This window comes from Lemur catta, chromosome 15 (genome assembly GCF_020740605.2).
Source record: "Lemur catta isolate mLemCat1 chromosome 15, mLemCat1.pri, whole genome shotgun sequence".
Lineage (NCBI taxonomy): Eukaryota > Metazoa > Chordata > Mammalia > Primates > Lemuridae > Lemur > Lemur catta.
Window position 1 is genome coordinate 29460746 of NC_059142.1, and position 20191 is coordinate 29480936.

The 20191-nt window shown below is 41.6% G+C and overlaps 1 protein-coding gene across 2 annotated transcripts; it reads left to right on the top strand.

Moving 5' to 3' along the window:
- The first annotated feature begins 662 nt into the window (after positions 1-662).
- COIL (coilin) lies at positions 663-11262 on the top strand. 2 transcript variants are annotated; one of them, XM_045525696.1, is made up of 7 exons: positions 663-938; positions 2602-3706; positions 3827-3913; positions 4173-4220; positions 6162-6231; positions 8669-8757; positions 10291-11262. In XM_045525696.1, the coding sequence occupies exons 1-7, from the start codon at positions 694-696 to the stop codon at positions 10372-10374; spliced, it is 1728 nt and encodes a 575-aa protein (XP_045381652.1). In that variant the 5' UTR covers positions 663-693; the 3' UTR covers positions 10375-11262. The 2 variants fall into 2 exon arrangements, with proteins under 2 accessions (XP_045381652.1, XP_045381653.1); XM_045525697.1 differs by lacking the exon at positions 4173-4220 and having other exon boundaries at positions 669-938.
- The last annotated feature ends 8929 nt before the right edge of the window (positions 11263-20191 follow it).

Genomic DNA, 20191 nt, shown 5'->3' on the forward strand with positions numbered 1-20191 from the left:
CCCAGGCTGAAGAGCAGTGATATGATCATAGCTCACTGTAACCTTGAACTCTTGGGCTCAAGAGATCTTCCTGCCACAGCCTCCTGAGTAACTGGGACTACAGGTGCAGGTTCACCAGACACAGTTAATTTTTAAATGGGGTCTGGCTATGTTGTCCAGGCTGTGGCAATATTTTAAATTAACCAAGGTGGTGGGTACTACTAAAGGGCTAAGGTATTTATAGTCTACTAGATACATTTAGGAGAGTAATTATGGTTTTATTTTAAAATGTCAATATTGACAACACGCTAGGAATTACATCTTTTTCAGCTCTTTATGATGACAAATTTTATTTGTCAACGAAATGCGTTCGGAGTTGTTATTTAAAAATCTTTTATGTATACGAGCAGATGTCTTAGAATACCAGTGCTGAGGAGAAGTGCTTGCTTACCCAGAGACATGCCTAAATTCGGACCCTACATAGTCCTCGCTAGGGAGGGAATAAAGGCATCTCATTTACACTCTTCCCTATTCCTGCCATGAACAAAATCGAGTGCAATCAACCACGCTCGCAGTTCTCGCCAGCGACGAAGCCTGTAGTAGCCGCTTCCCACCAGCAGGTGGCACAGTTCCCGGCGCCGGGGGGCGGGCCGCCCGAGCGCGCCTCCGCGCAGCCCCGTGGCATCTCTCGGCTTCCGTTGAGCACCGAGCAAGATGGCAGCCTCCGAGACGGTTAGGCTACGGCTTCAATTTGATTACCCGCCGCCAGCCACCCCGCACTGCACGGCCTTCTGGCTTCTGGTCGACTTGAACCGATGTCGAGTTGTCACGGATCTCATCAGTCTCATCCGCCAGCGCTTCGGCTTCAGCTCCGGGGCCATCCTGGGCCTCTACCTGGAAGGGGGGCTCTTGCCCCCCGCCGAGAGCGCGCGCCTGGTGAGGGACAACGATTGCCTCAGGTGCGCGCGGCCGGGCGGGCGGCGGGGCCGGGGCGCGCCCCTCCCGGCCTGGGTCCGCTAGACCGCGGTGGGCAGGGGTCGCGGCACGGGGGGGCATGGGGAGCGACTGTAAAAATGCGCTCCCGTGAACCGCGGAGATCCTGGCTGGTCGGGTCAAGTGCCCGGCTCAAGAGTCTGTATTTTAACGAGCGTCCTTCCCCGGGATGCCTCTCATTACAGGTGGACCGAACTTGAAAAAACTGTGACGGGTACGGGCGGGCCCGTGTTGCTTTCAGCCCTGTTTTAGCAAATCTTCGCTTAGCTAGGCGCCGCCCGACCGCGTTCCGTGCGCGTGGCGTGGAGACCTGGCCTTACCCTTGGCGGCTTTAGGGTCGGGCTGTGGGAGACCCAGGCCGACAGAGCGGAATCGCGCTTTCCACGTAGCGTGTGCGTTGTCCGTCCTCACTTTCTTGTGCCCCGTGTCCCCTGAGACTCCTGGTGGGTATCGTTCTGTGTCTCACCTGGGTGTTTGCGGGTTCACTCAAATAGGTGTCTGGGTCCTTTTGGGCTGTGAATTGGGAAACACAAAATAATTTTAAATATGCTTTGGGAGATTAGAAAAATGATACTGCGGTAAGTATCCAGGAGCAATTGTATTAATAGTGTGAATTACCAGTATGTCAGTTGTCTCAGTAAGATGGTGAGATGTGATAATTCCCGTTCAGATTCATATCGGGGCTTTTTTTTTTTTCCCCCTTAAGCTTCGGCTACACTGAGTTAATTCCAGAGTTGTGCTACTTTCCCTTCCTTGCTTGCCCTCAGTTGTTGAATATTCCTGTCCCCAAAGCATGTCAGATTCATAAGATTTTGGTTTGAAACAATGACTACATCTCTGAGTCTCTCTCTCAAATCAGAAGAAGTACAATTTATTAATAATGTTCGACTCTTTCAAATGACAACTTGAAATAATCCAAATTTCAAAAGGTTCTTTTTCCTTTTTATTGACTATGAAATAGGTCTCTATTCTCTCTGCAATTTAGGGACTATTTAAATATTACAGTTGTAAGGGCTGTATCTCCTCCTATTACGTTTACTTTCTGCATTGTCCCCTGTCTAATGAGTTAATGACTTGCCACTAGCTAACTACAGTTATACTTCAATGAATGAATCATTTGGGAATTACATTCTTTTTTTTTTTTTAATTTTAACTCCTCTTAATGTCATTCCCAGGGAATTATACTCTTTATAATGAAGTTAACAATGTCAAAGACAAATGAAAACTGTTAAAAGTAATAATTACAGCACAATGACAGATAACTTCCTCCTAAATGCTTCACATGCGCATTGCATATGGCAAGAAATACCTCTGCAGTTGGCTTCAGTGGTAAATGGGGCAGATCTTAGGTAAAACTGAATTTGGAAAAGTTTTCTTTTTGTTGTTTAATGCCCACAATCATTCTGTCTTTCCTTGACAAATTCCCTTTTCTTCAGAGCTACAGAAGAAAACGTAATCTCTGTTCCCAAAGATACTTAATGTTGGAGTAGACCAAAATAATTAGTTTCATGCTTTTGTATATTCTATGATGGTGGTGACACTTTGCAGAATCATCTCAGTATGTAACTATGTCCTGGAGACATGCTTGTGAATTGCTCACTCTAGCTTTCTCTCTTGTTCTTTTGACAGAGTTAAATTAGAAGAGAGAGGAGTTGCTGAGAATTCTATAGTAGTTAGTAATGGTGACAGTACTCATTTATCAGCTAGAAAAGCAAAGAAGCGGGCATTTAAGTTAGAGGAGGATGAAGAAATTGAACTAGGTTACAAATATTCAAAGAAGCATTGGAAGAGGCAAGAGAACAATGGCAATAATGGGAAGGCCTTGGATCTGGAGCCAAAAGTTATCATAGATCAGACTGTGAGGAAAAAAAACAAGAGAAAAAACAAAGCAACATGTGGCGTAGTGGATGATGGTGACGAAGAAACCAAAAGAAAATCACCAAAGAAAAAGGAGAAATGTGAATATCAAAAAAAGACAAAGAATTCCAAGTCTCCAGAAGCACAGGCAGTAAAAGAGCGGACCATCCAGAGCTGTAGTCCTCCAAAAGGTTCTGCTAGAAACAGCCTTGCTAATGTCAGAAAGAAAGGTGGTGTAGGCATTTGTTCAAAAGATAGTCCCAGTTCCTCTTCAGAGTCTGAGTCTTCTCATGAATCCACCAGTGATGGTCTCAGCAATGCCACTTTGGAGGTCAGAAATTCCTCAGGGAAAGTATCAGCTGAGTTATCAAAGGAAGGACCCTCTATAAAAAACCTAGCTGCGAACAAACCGGCTACAAAAGCTGGCTTTAACCGTACCCCCAGCAAGGACAAGACTTCATCATCTTCTAGTTCAGACTCTAGTTCAGAGTCAGATGACGAATGCATGATATCAAAGACCACTCCAGAGCGTGCTGCGAGTTTCTTAAAGACCGTAGGCCTCTTTGCAGGAAGAGGTTGTCCGGGTCCAGGGTCATCATCACAGTCTCCAAGTGCTGCTGGGTGGAAGCATTCTGACTCAAACGGTGGCAGACAGGCTCCTGGTCCTCCTCTCAACGTGTCTCTCCCCACTCATTTAGGAAGAGGATGGGGTAGAGGAGAGGACCTTCTCTCTTGGAAGGGAGCTAGGGGTCGGGGCATGCGCGGGAGAGGGCGAGGACGAGGGCAGGCTGTTTCTAGTCTTTTAAATAGAAACACTGAATACCAGAAGCAGCAGCAGTTAAATGAAACACTGACAAACTCGTCTACTATTATCCAGGTTAGTATTTACTGTGAGTTTACCTCCTCCCTTTTCTCTATGGAGTGTGTCTGCCGTTCATGTCATGGGTTCATATTTTCTCACCAGTAACAGAGTCACATCATTAATCCTGTTTTTCAGAATCCAGTAGAGACACACAAGAAGGACTATACTCTGTTACCGCTGCTGGCAGCTGCCCCTCAAGTTGGAGAAAAGATTGCATTTAAGGTATTTTTAAAAACAGCAACTGTTATAACAAAAAAGGTTAATTCTCCTTTCAAATAAACTCACTTGGCAGGTCAGGTTACATATGCTTATAATATATTTAAATATATATGTCACAGGTTTGTGGTATTGCACCCAAACTGGTGGCATGGGCACTGCCCCAACACTACACGTTTTCTCAGGGGTAGAAGGGAAGAGGGTATAATATGGGAATGTGAGAATATAAAAGGGCTTGTGTACTTGTGGTTTTTTTCTTTTTTAGCTTTTGGAACTAACATCTGATTACTCTCCTGATGTCTCTGACTATAAGGTAAGGCTGTTTATTTGAAAATAAGTAAGTTGTTAGTATATTAATAAAACTAAAGCCATATTTAATACTGCTCATATAGATAATGTAGATTTCTTTGAGTAAATAATGTCGTAAAGTAGAAAATGAAAACTACCAAAATGTAAACTTTTTAATGGTATCAGTGAAGTCTCCCAGTGTTATTTTCCTTATGCTAGAATATAGAATGAGAATGGTGAGTTTAATTTTTTTAATCACTGTTTTCTAATCAGTTTAGACAAGCAAATTTATTTGGGTATCTATTCTCTCATGATCCTAAACTTTGAAAGAAAATAATAAATAGCTCTCAGCCAGAAAATTTGATTATTTTTGTCATGAGAATCTATCTTATATATTTGTGAATTATTTCTGGTTATTATGGTCTAATGTGATTTCTTTTGCATTATCATTTAACCACAGGTAGTTCACAAATATCATCCTTGGATTTTACTCACTTGATATCTGTATGAGACTTTATGTTGTTCAGTAAAAGCCCAACTCAGTTAGTAGAATCACAGAACTACATGTTTCCTTCCCTTTTTCACCAAATAAAATTTTGTTGAAAATCCAGTTAAAATGCATATTGTCTTTTTTTGATATAATATGTGGAATGTAATGTAAGTCCATTTTTTAAGGTAATAATTAGTAATAGTAATATAGATACAGTACAAGGGAATTTGATTTAATCCAATTTATGCCTTGGAAGACTTCTAAAGTCTTGGTAAAAACCTTTCCTCAAAAGCAGGCTAGAAGAAGAATCAGTTATATTAGTTCTGGGTAATTGGTATTTTATGTTTTTCATCTTCTTAGCCGCTTAATATCTCCTATGGATGAGGCGACCATATAATTTATCATCCAAATCAGGATCCTTGAGAGTGAAAGGGGGTGCTATTAATAGTTCTGCTGGAAGGAAAGATGTGTACAGACCTGTCTTGTCTTGAACAAACCATGATGTTTTGTCACCCTGCTGCAGATAACTAATTTAATTGTGTGATATATAGCAAATGGAAATGAATATCGACTTGATATATCCCACAACCTCTACAAATTATAATTCTAGATGATACTGATTTTTTAAATTGCATATTATATTGGTGTTAGTCATCATAGTTATTACCTTGGAAGGCTATTTGCTTACTTTAGTTTGTAATAATTTTTGGAGATTTTTGAAATCGTTTTCAAAACTATTTTGAGAAGGAAAATCCAGTCCCACTTTTTTGCTTTGACTTCGAATGGTGTTATTCAGCTCTATCATCTGCTTTATTTATTAAGCTTGTCTCCAAAAGTTAACAATATCATCAAAAATGTGGTGTCCCAGGCCCCTGATTCCTGATAAATCTGGTTTTGAAAACACTGTTGGCTGTGCTCAGAAATTCTGGGTAGAAGCTGGAGGAAGTGACTGTTTGGGCTCACTGGATGCCCCCAAAGGCTGCCCATCTGTCTCTTCATCACCCACAGGGAGGGGCAGTGCTTCCTCTCAATGCCTTCTCCCAACACTGGAGACCTGGGAGGAAGGAAACTGTAATCTCACCAGTGACAGAGTGCCTTCTCGTTTCTGCTCGAGGGTTGACACCCTTCTAGAAGGGCCGAAGGAGAGTACACTAGTGGTAACCTAATGTACTCTTTGCTTCTCTTTGAGTTCTTTAGGCCAGTGTCTCATTAAGTCATTTATGATTTAATTGTATCTATTATATTTTGCCTTTTGAGGACATTTCTGTATATTCAGATAGAGTGTTTATAGGTTCACCTGTTTGTTTTTATTTCCTTTACATGTTTATTTATTTTTAAATTTTTTTATTGAGATAAAATCCACATAACATAAAATTCATCATTTTAATCATTTTGAAGTCTACAATTCAGTGTGTTTTTAGTATATTCACAATATTTTACATGTTGATTTTTGACTTGGACTTTTATTTTCGAAAGGAAGGAAAAATATTAAGCCACAATCCAGAGACCCAGCAAGTAGACATAGAAATTCTTTCATCCTTACCTGGTGAGTCATTTAGAAAAGAATTCGAAAATTTAAGCTCTTTCTGTCTACAGTGATTTTTAAATAGCTTTTATACACAGAAGGTGTTCTCTTTGTTGGCCTCCACGATTGTCTGGTGATCTCCACTACCTCTTTCAGCACACTGCAGCCCTGGGGCCTGTGCACCTGCTGGTTGATTTGTTCCAAAGCTATTGGGCTAGTTGTCCTTATTACCGTAATTATGTGATTTCATAAAAGATTATATGGACTGATGAAAATTGATCAAAGAGAATTATTCTAGGAAGCCAGACCTAGTCTCTACTAAAAATAGAAAAATTAGCAGGGTGGGTCTTGGCATGCACTTGTGTTCCCAGCTATTTGGGAGGCTGAGGCAGGAGGATAGCTTGAGCCCAGGAGTTTGAGGTTGCTGTGAGCTAAGATAATGCCACTGCACTGTACCCTGGGCAACAGAGCGAGATGTCTCAAAAACAAAACAAAACAAAACAAAACAAAAAAGTCAAAACTGTAAATTGTAGAAATTACAGACAGGACGTTAAGGGTATGGCATATAAAAGAAAGACAACTCTATTCAGTGAACTCATAAAACCTACTCAGCTCTATTTCAAAAGATTGTCAAATGAACATACTTTTGTGTATTAAGTCAAAATAAAATGTTTAAAGTGTGTGTATACACACTCACCTATAATTTTAAATGGTTTCCTGCCTTATCTCTGATTAACCTCACCCATTATTGGTTCTGAAAGCCTGGAATAAGAGGGCTTTTACTGTATATTGCTTAACTTGGGGTGTATTGTAGGGGTCAGAAAGCAGATCATCTTTTCTTTAGCAGATCCTAAAGCAATTAATTGTTTTCTGTTTGTTTTTAAATAAGGTATTGAGTAAAAGATTCAAAACTCCAGTAGACAAAGATCAGTCAAAAGCATTTTTTAACAAAGTTCCTTTATGATATTAAGTAAATGATTAGATATAACTTACACTGGTTTGCTGGCTTTCTTCCGTTGAGGTTTCATTTGTAGAAATTCTCCTTAGGAGTGGTGGACAGAGAAGTTTGTCCATAGTCAGATTCCGTGGACACAGCCTGATCATTGCTTGTCAGGTGATTGACAGTGATAACATCCAATTAGAACTTTTCTTTTGTGGGGCATCAAGAAACAGCTTTATCTGTCCCCCACTAGTCCCCTAACAACATTGGATATGTTAACTGTGAGTAGTTGCATAAAGTACTGCTAGCTGTTCAGTCCACAAGTCACTGCATAAATAACAGATGTGCATCACAATCTGTGACCAGTCTGTGGGTGATTGGTCACTGTTCAGTTCATACACAGACAGGAACGCATGCAGTTCTGCTGCCATCTTGTCTCTCAGTAATAACCCACATTACAGTTTACATAAATGGGTAATTGAAATAGGGAATTGGCCAACAAAGATAAAAACACAGCAAAGAAACAAAAAGTCATAATGCTGAAAGTGCCATCCACGTTGAATTTAAGAGGAGTTATAGAAGAAATGGCTCACTGTGGGAATGTTGACATTGCCCATTATGTGAACTTACTGACATAAGTCAGTCAGTAATGAAAAGGATGAAAATGTCCCAGAAGTGACACCAGCAAAAACTTCACAAAATGAAAAACAAAGAAACTCTCAGAGCTATTTCATGACATTAGAAGCTCAAATAATAAAAATGTTGAAAGCAGATCCAAACTTAGAAAGGAGTATGACAGTTTTGTAAAGCTTAGAGAAGACACTTGCTCTGTTTAAGTTATACAACAAGAAGGCAAGTGCGGTTCAAACTACCCTTGATTAGTTTCTTATCAAGAAATTAAACACTTTAATTGTCAGTATTCCTAATGTTTTAAATTACAGCATGCTACATAAATATTAGTTTCACTATTTTTTCATTTCATTATACAGGGAAGGTTTTTAATGTTTTGACAAAAATTTTTAAAGATTGTGAGACAATCTAATTTTTCCCATTGATTATTAAGACTTTTACGTGGTTTTAGCTTGTACATCCATTTTTCTGATCCCAGAATACTGTGCGAAACAAGGACTGCCTGTGTACCCAGTAGTAAGCATATGTGGTTTCTGAGGACAGAGAAACGTTTCGTGTTACCGTCCCTCATTGAAACATATAAATTGCTTTTTGGGATTGTCTTGTGGTTCCACATTCTATTCTGGGAGTACGAGTGACAGTTCATAAGCTTACGAAGGAAAGGTCGTCTCTGATACATGGCCAAGAAGCCCCCCAGTCGCTGGCGCAGGGTTTTTCTCAGGGCCTCCTGGTACTGAGCACTCGTGCTTTCAGGTACATACCCAGCCTTCACGTCAGTGCAGTTTGTTTGTAGCTGTTTTCCTAATGATATAAATTCCCCTAGAGGAACATTTTAATTATTGTGAAATGACTAACATGTTGTATTTCCTCCCTGCCTTCTGGTTTCAGCTGCGAAAGAACCTGGGAAGTTTGATTTGGTTTATCACAATGAAAATGGAACCGAGGTAGTGGAGTATGCTGTGACGCGGGAGAGGAGGGTAGGCGTGTTTCTCTTGCATTGCTTGGCTGTGCATTCGCTCTCAGCTGATTACCTGGGGTCTGGGAGGTGACATTGCAGCTTCCTAAACGGCCTATAGTAAAACCACAAAGGATTTAGGGCCAGGGGGAATCTGGCCTTCCTACGGTGTGGCAATAACAGTGCCAAGAGGCAAATCAATGTACCATCGTGGACCTCAAAGAGCCCGTATAACAAGATGCACCAATAACAAACTTTTGTTTAAGAGCATAGAGTTGCTTAAAATTATAGTAATATGAGGATTCCAGTAGAAAAGAGTAACATTTAAAAACTTTTTATTGGCATATACATTCAGAGAAGTACACATAATTGTATAGTGTAAACAGTTTTCACAGATGAACATACCCATGTAACCAAACCCAGATCAATAATTAGAACTTTAACAGCCCCCTAGACACCTATGTATGTCCCCTTGCAGTCACTACTGCCCTCTAAACGTTAGTTCTGACTTATAACAGCATAGGTTTGGAGAGTAATACAAAATGGTGATTCTGTCCTTTGACTTTGTTTAAATCCTTAAATTGCCATTTTAGTAAGACTATGGTTTGTACCTTTTTAGGCAACCAGACTACCAAAGTTGCTGGCAGTGGCTAGCTTGTTAGGCTGTGGTAGCATTAAAGTAAATAGAATTAATAGAATTTAGATTTAAGAAAATGTTCTCTCTTAAGGTGTTTTTATTTGGAATGTCACAGATATTATTCTGTGTAGGTTTCAATATTACAAACTCACATTTTTTCTGAAGCATGAACTTGTAGAAACCCTAACCAGACTGTATGTATGTTTTACTTTAAGGTAGATGACACTTAGGGATTTATTCCAAAAACACATATTAGGGTTTGTGGTAGGATCAGCAGAGTTGGCCCAGTCTCGTGTATTTATTTTCAATATATGCAGCCCCACTTTTTTGTTAAAATATATTCCTGGAAACTGCATTGGAAAATTAAACCTTGGAGACCTTCCTCTCTATGCCCTATTAAACAGATGCCCAAGTAGAATAGAAAGCCTGTAATAACCTTTTTTGACAGTAGATGGCCCTCATTATTCATCCATAGGGCCAAGCATTAGCGTTTGCTTTCTCTTGGTAAGCTGTAAGACAGATCTGTTTTTAGGCAGCATAGGATAAGAGCTATAGAGCTGCACCAAAGGGCATCAGTAGTCTAGTGCTTCCCATCTGGGCCACGTTTGGTTCCCAGGAAGTCTTTGAGCCATCTGTCCACAGGGCAAATCCTAACCACCTTGTAAGCAGCTACTCCTTCCCCCAACCCCTGCATCTCCTGCTTTTAGTCAAAGAAAGTTGAAATATGTTTCACGTAAAATTTAGTTGCATTCTAGGTAAATGAGTTCTTATACCCAATTTATTGGAACTCAAATCATTCCGGTTCTTCAACCATTCTTTACAAATGGAAATTTACTTGACTGAAATTTTTAACTTACTAAAAACCTATATGACCTCAAAATGAAGTATTTAAACTGAGTATTTTGTATTTTTTCTCAGATCACTGTTTTCTGGAGAGAGTTGATTGATCCAAGACTGATTATTGAATCTCCGAGTAAAACATCAAATACAGAACTTGTCTGAGTATGACCTCTCCACCTCTTGGTTTATAAATGTCTTATTTGTGAAAGTGACTATAACCTGAACTTTTTTTTTTTTTTTTAAAAGAGGATTTGAAAGTTGTATGAATTTTTTTGTTATCTTCACTTTACTGCATAGGGAAAAATCTACCTCATCATTTAAAATCACATGGTTGTTGGTTTTATAGACTTTTTTTTTTCCAGGTTTAATTTCAGTTAAAAAAATTTAAAACATGACATTCCCTGCAGGTATTGTTATATACCAATATGTGTGGCTTCTTCTCTTTTTTAAATTTTTTTTGACCATCAAGTAGCAATCGTCAATAGGAGTTTATAATACCAAGTACAAGAACGTGCTGCATATCTTGTCTCAATAAGTTTTATTAAGTAGCATTTTAAAACATTAAAGCATGTTACTTGACCCAATTTTTTAATATTAGAGTTGTTCCATAAAATGGAACATCTTACAAATTTCAAGTTTTTATACTTGCAGTTGTTAAAGAGTTAAACAGGTAGTTGGATTTGTTACAGGCAATGAGTTAAGGAATCCTTTCACATTTTTCCCAACTTTAAAATTAAGGATTCTCAGGGCCCTGTGTAGAGCAGTGAAAATAAGACATCGTGTGTTTGCCTGGAGAACTGGTGTTCCACTTGGGTGAGAGGATTTGCTGTGAGCTTCAGACCAGGGAATGTATCATCTTGCTATGTGATGCCATGCACCTGGCTGAGTATGCTGGAGTGAGGATCTTGAACAGAAACTTCCTTTTCTGTTATTATTCGACACAAAGCTAAAATGGCTAAATATATACTGTGAAAATTGCTTTCTTTTAACAAAAGATCATATCCTTCCTTCAGCTTTGCAAATTTTTAAATAAAATCTTATTAAACTAAATGTCCATTCTGAGTCATCATGTTACTTGTGTAATGCAGATCACTGTCTTGTTTTATAATCGGGAGATTGTAATTTGCTGTAACAAGGTTTGCTTTGACTGAAGAATCTGGTGTTGCAGAGTTTGGTCTGATGGAGTTCATCAGTTCTGGGAGTCATTGGACTAATGAAGACATCGTCCAGTTTTAATTTGCATGATGTGAATGTGAGTTATTGATTTGTCATGAGAAGTGTTTCTCCAGAAAGAGTGAGATTAACGTGAGTGCTGAGATCATGGCACTGGGGTTCTGTGTAGCGTGCTTTCTTCCCAGGGTTTGGAAATCAAATTAAGATAACTAGTAAACATTGACTAGGCCAAAGGGAATTGTTGAGCTCACAGTGTTTTTGTTTTCATATTATAATCAGTTTATGAGTTACCTTTTTCCTCTACAGTGGTTTTTTTGTTTGTTTTTTTGAGAGTATGAGTAGAGTCCACTAGAAAGGTTATGAAATCAATTTAGGGGGCTATGACGAGTGTTTTGGAAAAGAGAATACAATAGAATAGAAATAAATAGTGCATCACATCTAGTGAATTTAAGTTTGCTTTATAAAACTTTTGTTTCACTTACACATAGCCATGTGTATACTGGATTACCCTTTAAAATGTAAGTGTATTTCTTTCTTTCTTTTTTTTTTTTTTTCTGAGACAGAGTCTCGCTCTGTTGCTTGGGCTAGAGTGAGTGCTGTGGCGTCAGCCTAGCTCACAGCAACCTCAAACTCCTGGGCTTAAGCGATCCTTCTTCCTCAGCCTCCTGAGTAGCTGGGACAACAGGCATGTGCTACCATGCCCGGCTAATTTTTTCTATATATTTTTAGTTGTCCAGATAATTTCTTTCTATTTTTTAGTAGAGACGGGGTCTCGCTCTTGCTCAGGCTGGTCTCGAACTCCTGACCTTGAGCGATCCTCCGGACTCGGCCTCCCAGAGAGCTAGGATTACAGGCATGAACCACCGCGCCCATCCTAAAATGTAAATGTATTTTTTACTGTTTGAAATCAGGGATATAATTGTCATGTTGTACTCAAATTTAACGCCAAGCGATACTATTAATATTTACCGAGGAGTGAGAGAGAAGAGGGGAGATGAAATTGTAGGTGCTGAGCAAGAAGTACGTGCCAGAGACCAAATCTTTGCCTCATTGCTCCTGGACTGGGGTTCAGAAGAACTCTTCTAGATGAGGCAAGGAGGAAGTACTCAAATACCAGCTCTTTTTATTATGGGATTACTCTGTGGGTTTAAAGTGGTAAGTCATCTAACCCCCTCAGCCCAGTGGTGAATAACTTGCCAGTGACCACCCAGCCAGCAGTGGGGATTGCCTAGTGTAACTTCAGGGCAGTATTCTGTTTCCCCAGGATGTTTTGGTGGCTGGCTGTCCCTGAAGTGGCTGTGTCCTGGCCTCGAGTGTAAGCATCCTCACGTTTCCCACTGTGCTACCGTTAGCTGTGGGACGTGAACCTTCTGGCTCATTACCTTTCTGTCCTGCGACTCAGTTGCACCCATCTTCAGATTGTCTACTCGCTGTTCAGTCGCCAGCTGCTGTCACTCTGTGTAAAAACACTGGCCCTGACTCGGTCAGTCGTGTCCCAGTGGATCATTTGTCCCTTGTGAAACCCGTAAGCTGTTCCTCTTCAACCATGTCACTGATACAGTTGGTCTCTTCTTTGCTGTCCTTGTCTTGGACACCATGGTATAACTTAAGTACCCCTTAACTTTTTTTTTAGCTACTTTTAAACCTAGATTGGTTGGGTATTTCCCTGCTCCTTCAACTGTCCTGAAGAGATGATGTCACAAAAACTCTTCGCAGGTCAAAGCACCGGCTCACTCAACATGTGGATACTATTTGGTTCTAATTTTCAACTTCTTTATACCTAAAAGCATCTGTTGCAAACTTTTTCCTTAAACCAACACCTCCCCCCACCCACGTCAAGTTGACCCCCCCTTGCCATTCACAAACCAGGGCTGGCGGGAACACGCCCCTGTCCTTTGCACCCTTCCCTTCACTGTAACGACTGCACTAATCTGTTTTTCTTTCCAGTGGACTGTGCACAGCTCTTGCTTGCCAGACCTGCTGTATCAGTCCAGGCCCAATCAGGAGAGAGAAACCACACAGTAATTCAAACACGAAAAGTTTAATGTAGAGAATTTCTGACTCCCACGGGGATTAGAATAATGGAGAACTAGCTAGTAAGAAGTCAAGAAAACTCAAAGGATATAGGAATAGCAGGAGTAGCTGCTACTCCGGGGGCTGAGAGCACCTGAGGAAGAGCCCCCAAATCCTGTCCCCAGGGGAGGACATGGCTATACCTCACTGAGGGCAGAAGTCACCATGATGCTGCACCAGCAGAACTTGCTGGAAACCTGCCATCTCCCAAATGTTAGTACATTTAATTAGGTGATATTTCAAAATTACATTTGTTAATATCGCCAACTATCTGATCTCACGAGGAAAGTCTTTAAGTACTGGGAAGATGTCAGCTCACTGTGGCAGATACAAGTTTTCCAACATTCTAATTTTTGCTTGAAAGCTCAATTTTTTCATTGGCAACAAATACTGTCAGTTGTTCTTGAAGTGAGCAGCTCACTTTGTTTATTGTCAAGGAAATGGATGCCAGTGCCCAAGTCCAAATGACTGCAGGTTTTTTTTTCAGTAATTATTTCAAGTAAAAATGGTATGCCCTGAAAAATGTGGCCAGTTCAGCTCACAGTTTCAAACAATTGCACAAGTGCTTTTCTTGGAGTTGGCCATTGTATTATGGAAGGCAGCAGAAGTGCTATATGTGTACTTGAGCGGGTGTGTCTTTAAGGGTCAAGGTTGAATAACAATAATTGTTACTACTCTGTCAAGGACGTCAAGTGCAGCTGGCGCCCCTGGCTAGAAGATTTGTGAAGTGCAAGGGTTCATTGCTTATTGCCTTCCCACCATCATTGCCAACATCAGTGCAGTGAAAAGACAAAAACCATCTCACTACCTTTGACCTTGCAGATCCCTAAAATGGTTTTAAAGGCAGGAGTCCACAGACCACACTTGGAGAACTACTGACATAGTGAAAAGAAAATGGGTTTTGAAGTCAGAGTTGGGTCCAAGCTGGATGACGTGGGGTGAGTGTCTTCATTTGTAGCCGTGGCCTAAATCATCCTCAGACTTAGAGTAGAAAGTCAGAGTCATGCTAGACTAGACCCTGGCACACAGCAGATATGAGGAAAGTGTTGGTTTACTCTTAAGCCTCTAATCAGATTCAGAAGAGGCTGATTGAGTAAGTAAACTCCAATTAATTAGCACTAAGGAAGAAAAGTCATGACTGGGTGTTAGCATGTGTAGCATGTGACTTCCTTCCTTCCTTCCTTCCTTCCTTCCTTCCTTCCTTCCTTCCTTCCTTCCTTCCTTCCTTCTTTCTTGAGATGGTCTTGCTCTGTCACTCAGAGTGCAGTGGTCCAATCATAGCTCACTGCAGCCTCAAACTCCTGGGCTCAAGCGATCCTCCTGCCTCAGCCTCCTGAGTAACTGGTACTACAGGCATATGCCACCACACCTGGCTAATTTTGGGCTGTGTGTGTATGTGTGTGTTTTGTAGAGACAGAGTCTCACTGTGTTGCTCAGGCTGGTCTTGAACTTCTGGCCTCAAGTGATCCTTCCACTTTGGTCTCCCAAAGTGCCGAGCCGCCGTGGCCGGACAGCATGGGATATTCATATCGTGGATTTATTTTGCTTTGCAAAAGTTATATTGATTTAGTCAAAAGCGTATTTTTATCCGGCCCCAAATGGTTGTTCAGTCTAAAGGTTCACTGCCTAAGTAAGAGTGGAGTCACAGCACCCAGCTCATGAAACAAGCAGGTGTCCCCATGGGTATGTGATAGCCGTGGCCTGTCATCTCTCCTGTGTCCTGACGGACTCAAGGAGGAAACAAAGCGCTGGTCTAAACTGTGAGTCTTAACTGGAATCTAAGCACCCAGTCTTTTGGCCGTGGGAAAGTCCTGTGATGTTAAAGCCAGAAGCCACCTTCAAAATAATGAAGCCCAACCTCCATTGTACTTCTGAGACAACAGACCCAGAGGAGGTGAAATCGCAGACAGTAAGTAGGTAGAGCATGGGCTCTACAGGCTGCTGATCCAGGTGCAGATTCTGCCATGGTCTTGTCTTAGTCACTTCACCTTAGGAAAGTTCTAACGTCTCTAAGCCTCGGTTTCCTTGTCACAGTACTGCCAGTAGGAGCATGGCGAGGATGGAATGAGATAATGCATGTAAAGCAGTTAGCACAGGACCTGATGCCCGGTAAGTGCTTGAGGAGATGTTAGTTATTATGTTCCTATTTTGTAACTTACCCAAGGCCCTGCTCTAAATTTTCAGCAGAACTTGAATCCCACTCTTTTTTTTTTTTTGAGACAGAGTCTCACTCTGTTGCCCAGGCTATAGTGCTGTGGCGTGAGCCTAGCTCCCTGCAACCTCCAACTCCTGGGCTCAAGGGATCCTCCTGCCTCAGCCTCCTGAGTAGCTGGGACTACAGGCGTGCACCACCATGCCTGGCTAATTTTCCTATTTTTAGTAGAGACAGGGTCTCACTCTTTGCTCAGGCCGGTCTTAAACTACTGAGCTCAAATGATCCTCCTGCCTCAGCCTCCCAGAGTGCTAGGATTACAGGCGTGAGCCACTGTGCCTGGCCTGAATCCCACTCTTTCTAATTTCTTTTCATCTGTTACAAGCAACTTGTGCCATATTTCGTATTATAGCTGCCATGTTTAGACTTTCTTTAATTACGTCTTTGGGTAGGAGGAAGTCAGTCACCTAATTCTCATCAGTGGTGTTTTTGTCCTACAGAGCAGATTTCTGGGGATGAATTCATTCATCTATTATCTCCCCACTGTGTCTTATCCTGGTATTTGAGTGGTATAGCTTTCTTCCAATGATTGACCACTTACAACACATGATCCTTAGCTTCAAAGAGGTTATATTAAGAAAATAACAACTCAGTTTTGTGGGTTTTTTTAAGTTAAATAAAAAATCAGATAAATTAGTGAGAGATTGCAGGAAAATAAATTCAACAAAACTCCAGAATAATGCAATTGGGGTACAATGGGTCTGATGTTTGGCTCCTGTCTTTTGCAGGTGTGCACCCCAGCCATTTTGTTAGCGGTGCAGTAACACAACCCCACATGGTAAATGACCAGATTTAGGGGCTCCATTTACTGGGTTTTGGCAGGGTTTTGCTATATAAAATGGCTGTAAGAAAATGTCTGATTTTTTTCCTAAACAAACCCACTGTAATGTAGTCCACGTATTGCACTGGATTGGTTACTATCTCAGCCAGCACATTTCGGCTGAAACAGGTCAAGATAAACCCTCTGTGCCAACAGGAACATGCCACCCCATTTGTTCCTGGGCTTTTCCTCTCACGTCTGCTAAAGAAGTCTGACTGAACCTTAAGGAAAAGGGCTGGGTGGGGTAAGGTGGAACCTCGCTGCTCCAGTGCGCTTGCGTATTAGCAGCACACACTTCCCCAGGGGCTGATAAGAAAGGCAGGATCTCAGGCCTCACCCCAGCTCACTGGATCAGAAGTTTTAACAGATGCCCAGGTGACTTGTGTGCACAGTAAAGTCTGAGAAGCACCAAGTTAGAGAGGGCACAGTTGGGACATCGGTGCTGCTCCCTGATCATTAGACTAATAAATGTTATCTCTGTCTGACTAGTTTACTTCCTTTTCTGTAAATGTTTTGCCACATGCATTCTATGCTTTTATAATTTTGTAATATTTTTCAAAAAAGGGATATGGTATCAATAGGAATGTCACCAAGGAAGACATCAGGAAGTAGGACCATGAGGCAACAGGAAATGGAGAGGCTGCAGGGTTGTGGGTGTGGGATAGAAGAGGGTGCAGAGGCAGCTAGTGATCCAGGTGCTGATGAAGTTCCAGCACGAGATGAACGTGCAGCGGAGCCTGGTCATCGGGGATGCTTCCCTCTTCCTAGGGCTCCTCTTCACAGTTGTCCAAATAGGACAGAGAGTGGAGAGGGAAAAAAGAAGGATCTGCAAATGTTTTGGAAGCTCATCCCTTCTGTTTGAGGTGGAAAGGGGGAGGGACAATGAAGAGATGAGATCCAGACCCCACGGTGGCTAATCTGCCACCTGAGACTTGGTTTGCTCACAGGGTGGATTGGGCATGGCCAAGTGTGCCTGCCCCTTCTCGGTCACTGGGTTAGGAATGGAGCAAGAGGAAACAAAAAGAAAATTCCACCATCAGGAATTGAGCAAAAGGTTTGGGATGGAATCCCTTAAGAATGTGCTTTTGCAAAATCCCCCTCCCTCCCTCGAACTCCTGGCAACCACTGATCTTTTTATTGTTTTCATAATTTTGCCTATTCCAGAATGTCATATAGTTGGAATCATATAGTATGTAGCCTTTTCTGATTGACTTAAAAAAAATTTTTTTTTTCTTTTTAAAAAAATTTTTTTTAAGACTAATCAAGTACAGTAGTGAAAAGAGTGGAAGAGTAGAACAAGGAGTTCGATCTGTAGCTGACTGTGAACAATCAATTGAGATAACCCACTACCTTCAGATCAGCCTCAGATTGGCTTCTTTCACTGAATTCTTCCAGGTCTTCTCATGACTTGATTGTTTGTTTCTTTTTAGCACTGATTAATATTCCATTGTCTGCATGTACTGTGGCTTACCCATTCACTGACTGAAGGACATGGTGGTTGCTTGCAAGTTTTGGTAATTATGAATAAAGCTGCTGTAAAAATTCCTGTGGAGGTTTTGTGTTGACATAAGTTTTCAATTTATTTGGGTAAATGCCAAGGAGTGTGATTGCTGGATCATATGGTAAGAGTATGCTCAATTTTTTAAGACACAACCAAACTGCTTCCCAAAGTTGCTGTACTGCTTTGCATTCTTACCAACAATGTATTCGTTCCTGTTTTACATCCTTGCCAGCAGTCGTTGTCAATGTTCTGCATCTGGCTATTCTACTAAGTGTGTAGTGGTATCTTATTGTTTTGTTTTGTTTTGGTTTGTTTTTTTTTTCAGACAGGTTCTAACTCGGTTGCCCAGGCTGGAGTGCAGTGGCATCAGCCTATCTCACAGCAACCTCAGACTCCTGGGTTCAAGAGATCCTCTTGCCTCAGCCTCCCAAGTAGTTGGGGACCATAGGTGCGCAGCACCATGCCAGCTAATTTTTCTATTTTTTGTAGAGACAGGGTCTTGCTCTTTCTCAGGCTGGTCTCGAACTCCTGGCCTCAAGCAATCCTCCCACCTTGGCCTCCCAAAGTGCTAGGATTACAGGGATCAGCCACCATGCCTGGCCAGGTATAGAGTTTGAATAGACATTTTTTCCAAAGAAGATGTACAAATGCCCAACACGCACATGCAAAGATGTTCAACATCAGACATTGGGAAATGGTAATTATAACTACAACGATATAACACTTCACACCCACTATGATGGCTATACTTAAAAATGATTGGCAGGCCAGGCGAGTGGCTCATGCCTGTAATCCTAGCACTTTGGGAGGCTAAGGTAGGAAGATTGGTTGAGGCCAGTTCAAGATCAGCTTGAACACAAGTGAGACCCTGTTTCTACAAAAAAAAAAAAAAATAGAAAAATTGCTGAGTGTGGTGGCACACACCTTAGTCCTAGCTACTTGGGAGTCTGAGGCAGGAGGCTGGAGCCCGAGAGTGTGAGGTTGCAGTGAGCTGTGATGATGCCACTGCAGTCTAGCCCAGGCAAAAGAGTGAGACTCTGTTTCTGGGGGGGGGGGGAAGAATAGGCTTTTTTGATTATTTGTTTTTAATTTCAAGGTGTGGGGGCATGGGCACCATAGTCTTTTCCATACATGGAGAATCTAAAAGTCGAGAGGCTGTACCCCAGGACCATCTCTGTCTCTAGTTCTATGGTCTCAGGTCATTGAGATTTCTCTGGCCATCTTTCAGATGAGAACAAGAGCAGAGCTCCGTCATAAGAGATTGAGCACTGGAGCCCTGGATGTTAGAACCACACCCACAATCTGACCTTAAATCTATGAAATAGCATTGATAGAAATAATAGGCAAATTATATTTGCAGACAAATAAGTGTATTACTCCACCTAGTTTTCCCAACCTCCAGAGATAGCCAGCCATCTGCTGTATGGCCAGACTGCGCTGCACAGCTTCCTTGTGAACAGCTGGGTCATATTTGACTTAAGGACATTGTTCTGCTGAGGTCACTTTTGATAAACACACCCTCCAGCCCAGGGAGAGTCCCTGGGCCTCCATAAGCCCATTACAAGGATTAACATTCATGATGCCTCATTCCTGCCTACTTCAGTGTGCTCTGCATGCACTCCATTTGTTTCCACAACACCCCCACGAAGAAGGTATTATTGGGCTCCCTGATTTGCAGATGAGGAATCCGTACCCCTAGCAGGAAATGGTCTCTCCCCATATTCCCTTTTACTGCTTTATGCTCTTGTCTTCCCCCCGTATGAGAAGGCAGGCTTTTGTTTGATTAATGTTCTATTTCTTTAGTGCTCAGTCTGTTCATGCCTGGTGCATAGTAGATCTTAGTAAATATCTGCTGTGTGGAATTTGATAAAGTATGGCCCTTTTAGTCATCTTCATTGTCTAACCAGCCTTTCTAAACCTCAGCCTGGGAAGTGAATTCCAGATTCTAGCGTGAGTCAGAAGGCCACCCTACCCATGACAAATGGGTCAGAGCGGATTTCATAGTGCGTATTTCCTGGAAACTGCTCCACTCCTCCCTCGGGAGGCAGCATTTCATGGTAGGAAACCCTTAGCTTCTGAAATGAGAGAGGCTGGGTGCCAACACCCACTGTCTTAGGCAAGTTATTTAGTTTTTTTAAGCCTCTGCTTTCTCATCTGTAACATGAGATAATTTTATTGTGAAATGAGATATTAATGCTAT

Bases quoted from the DNA above. Each gene is read 5' to 3' on its own strand.
- COIL (XM_045525696.1), top strand. From the start codon at position 694: ATGGCAGCCTCCGAGACGGTTAGGCTACGGCTTCAATTTGATTACCCG. The intron at 3,707-3,826 runs GTTAGTATTTAC...CCTGTTTTTCAG, and splicing joins ACTCGTCTACTATTATCCAG to AATCCAGTAGAGACACACAA. The intron at 6,232-8,668 runs GTGAGTCATTTA...TTCTGGTTTCAG, and splicing joins AATTCTTTCATCCTTACCTG to CTGCGAAAGAACCTGGGAAG.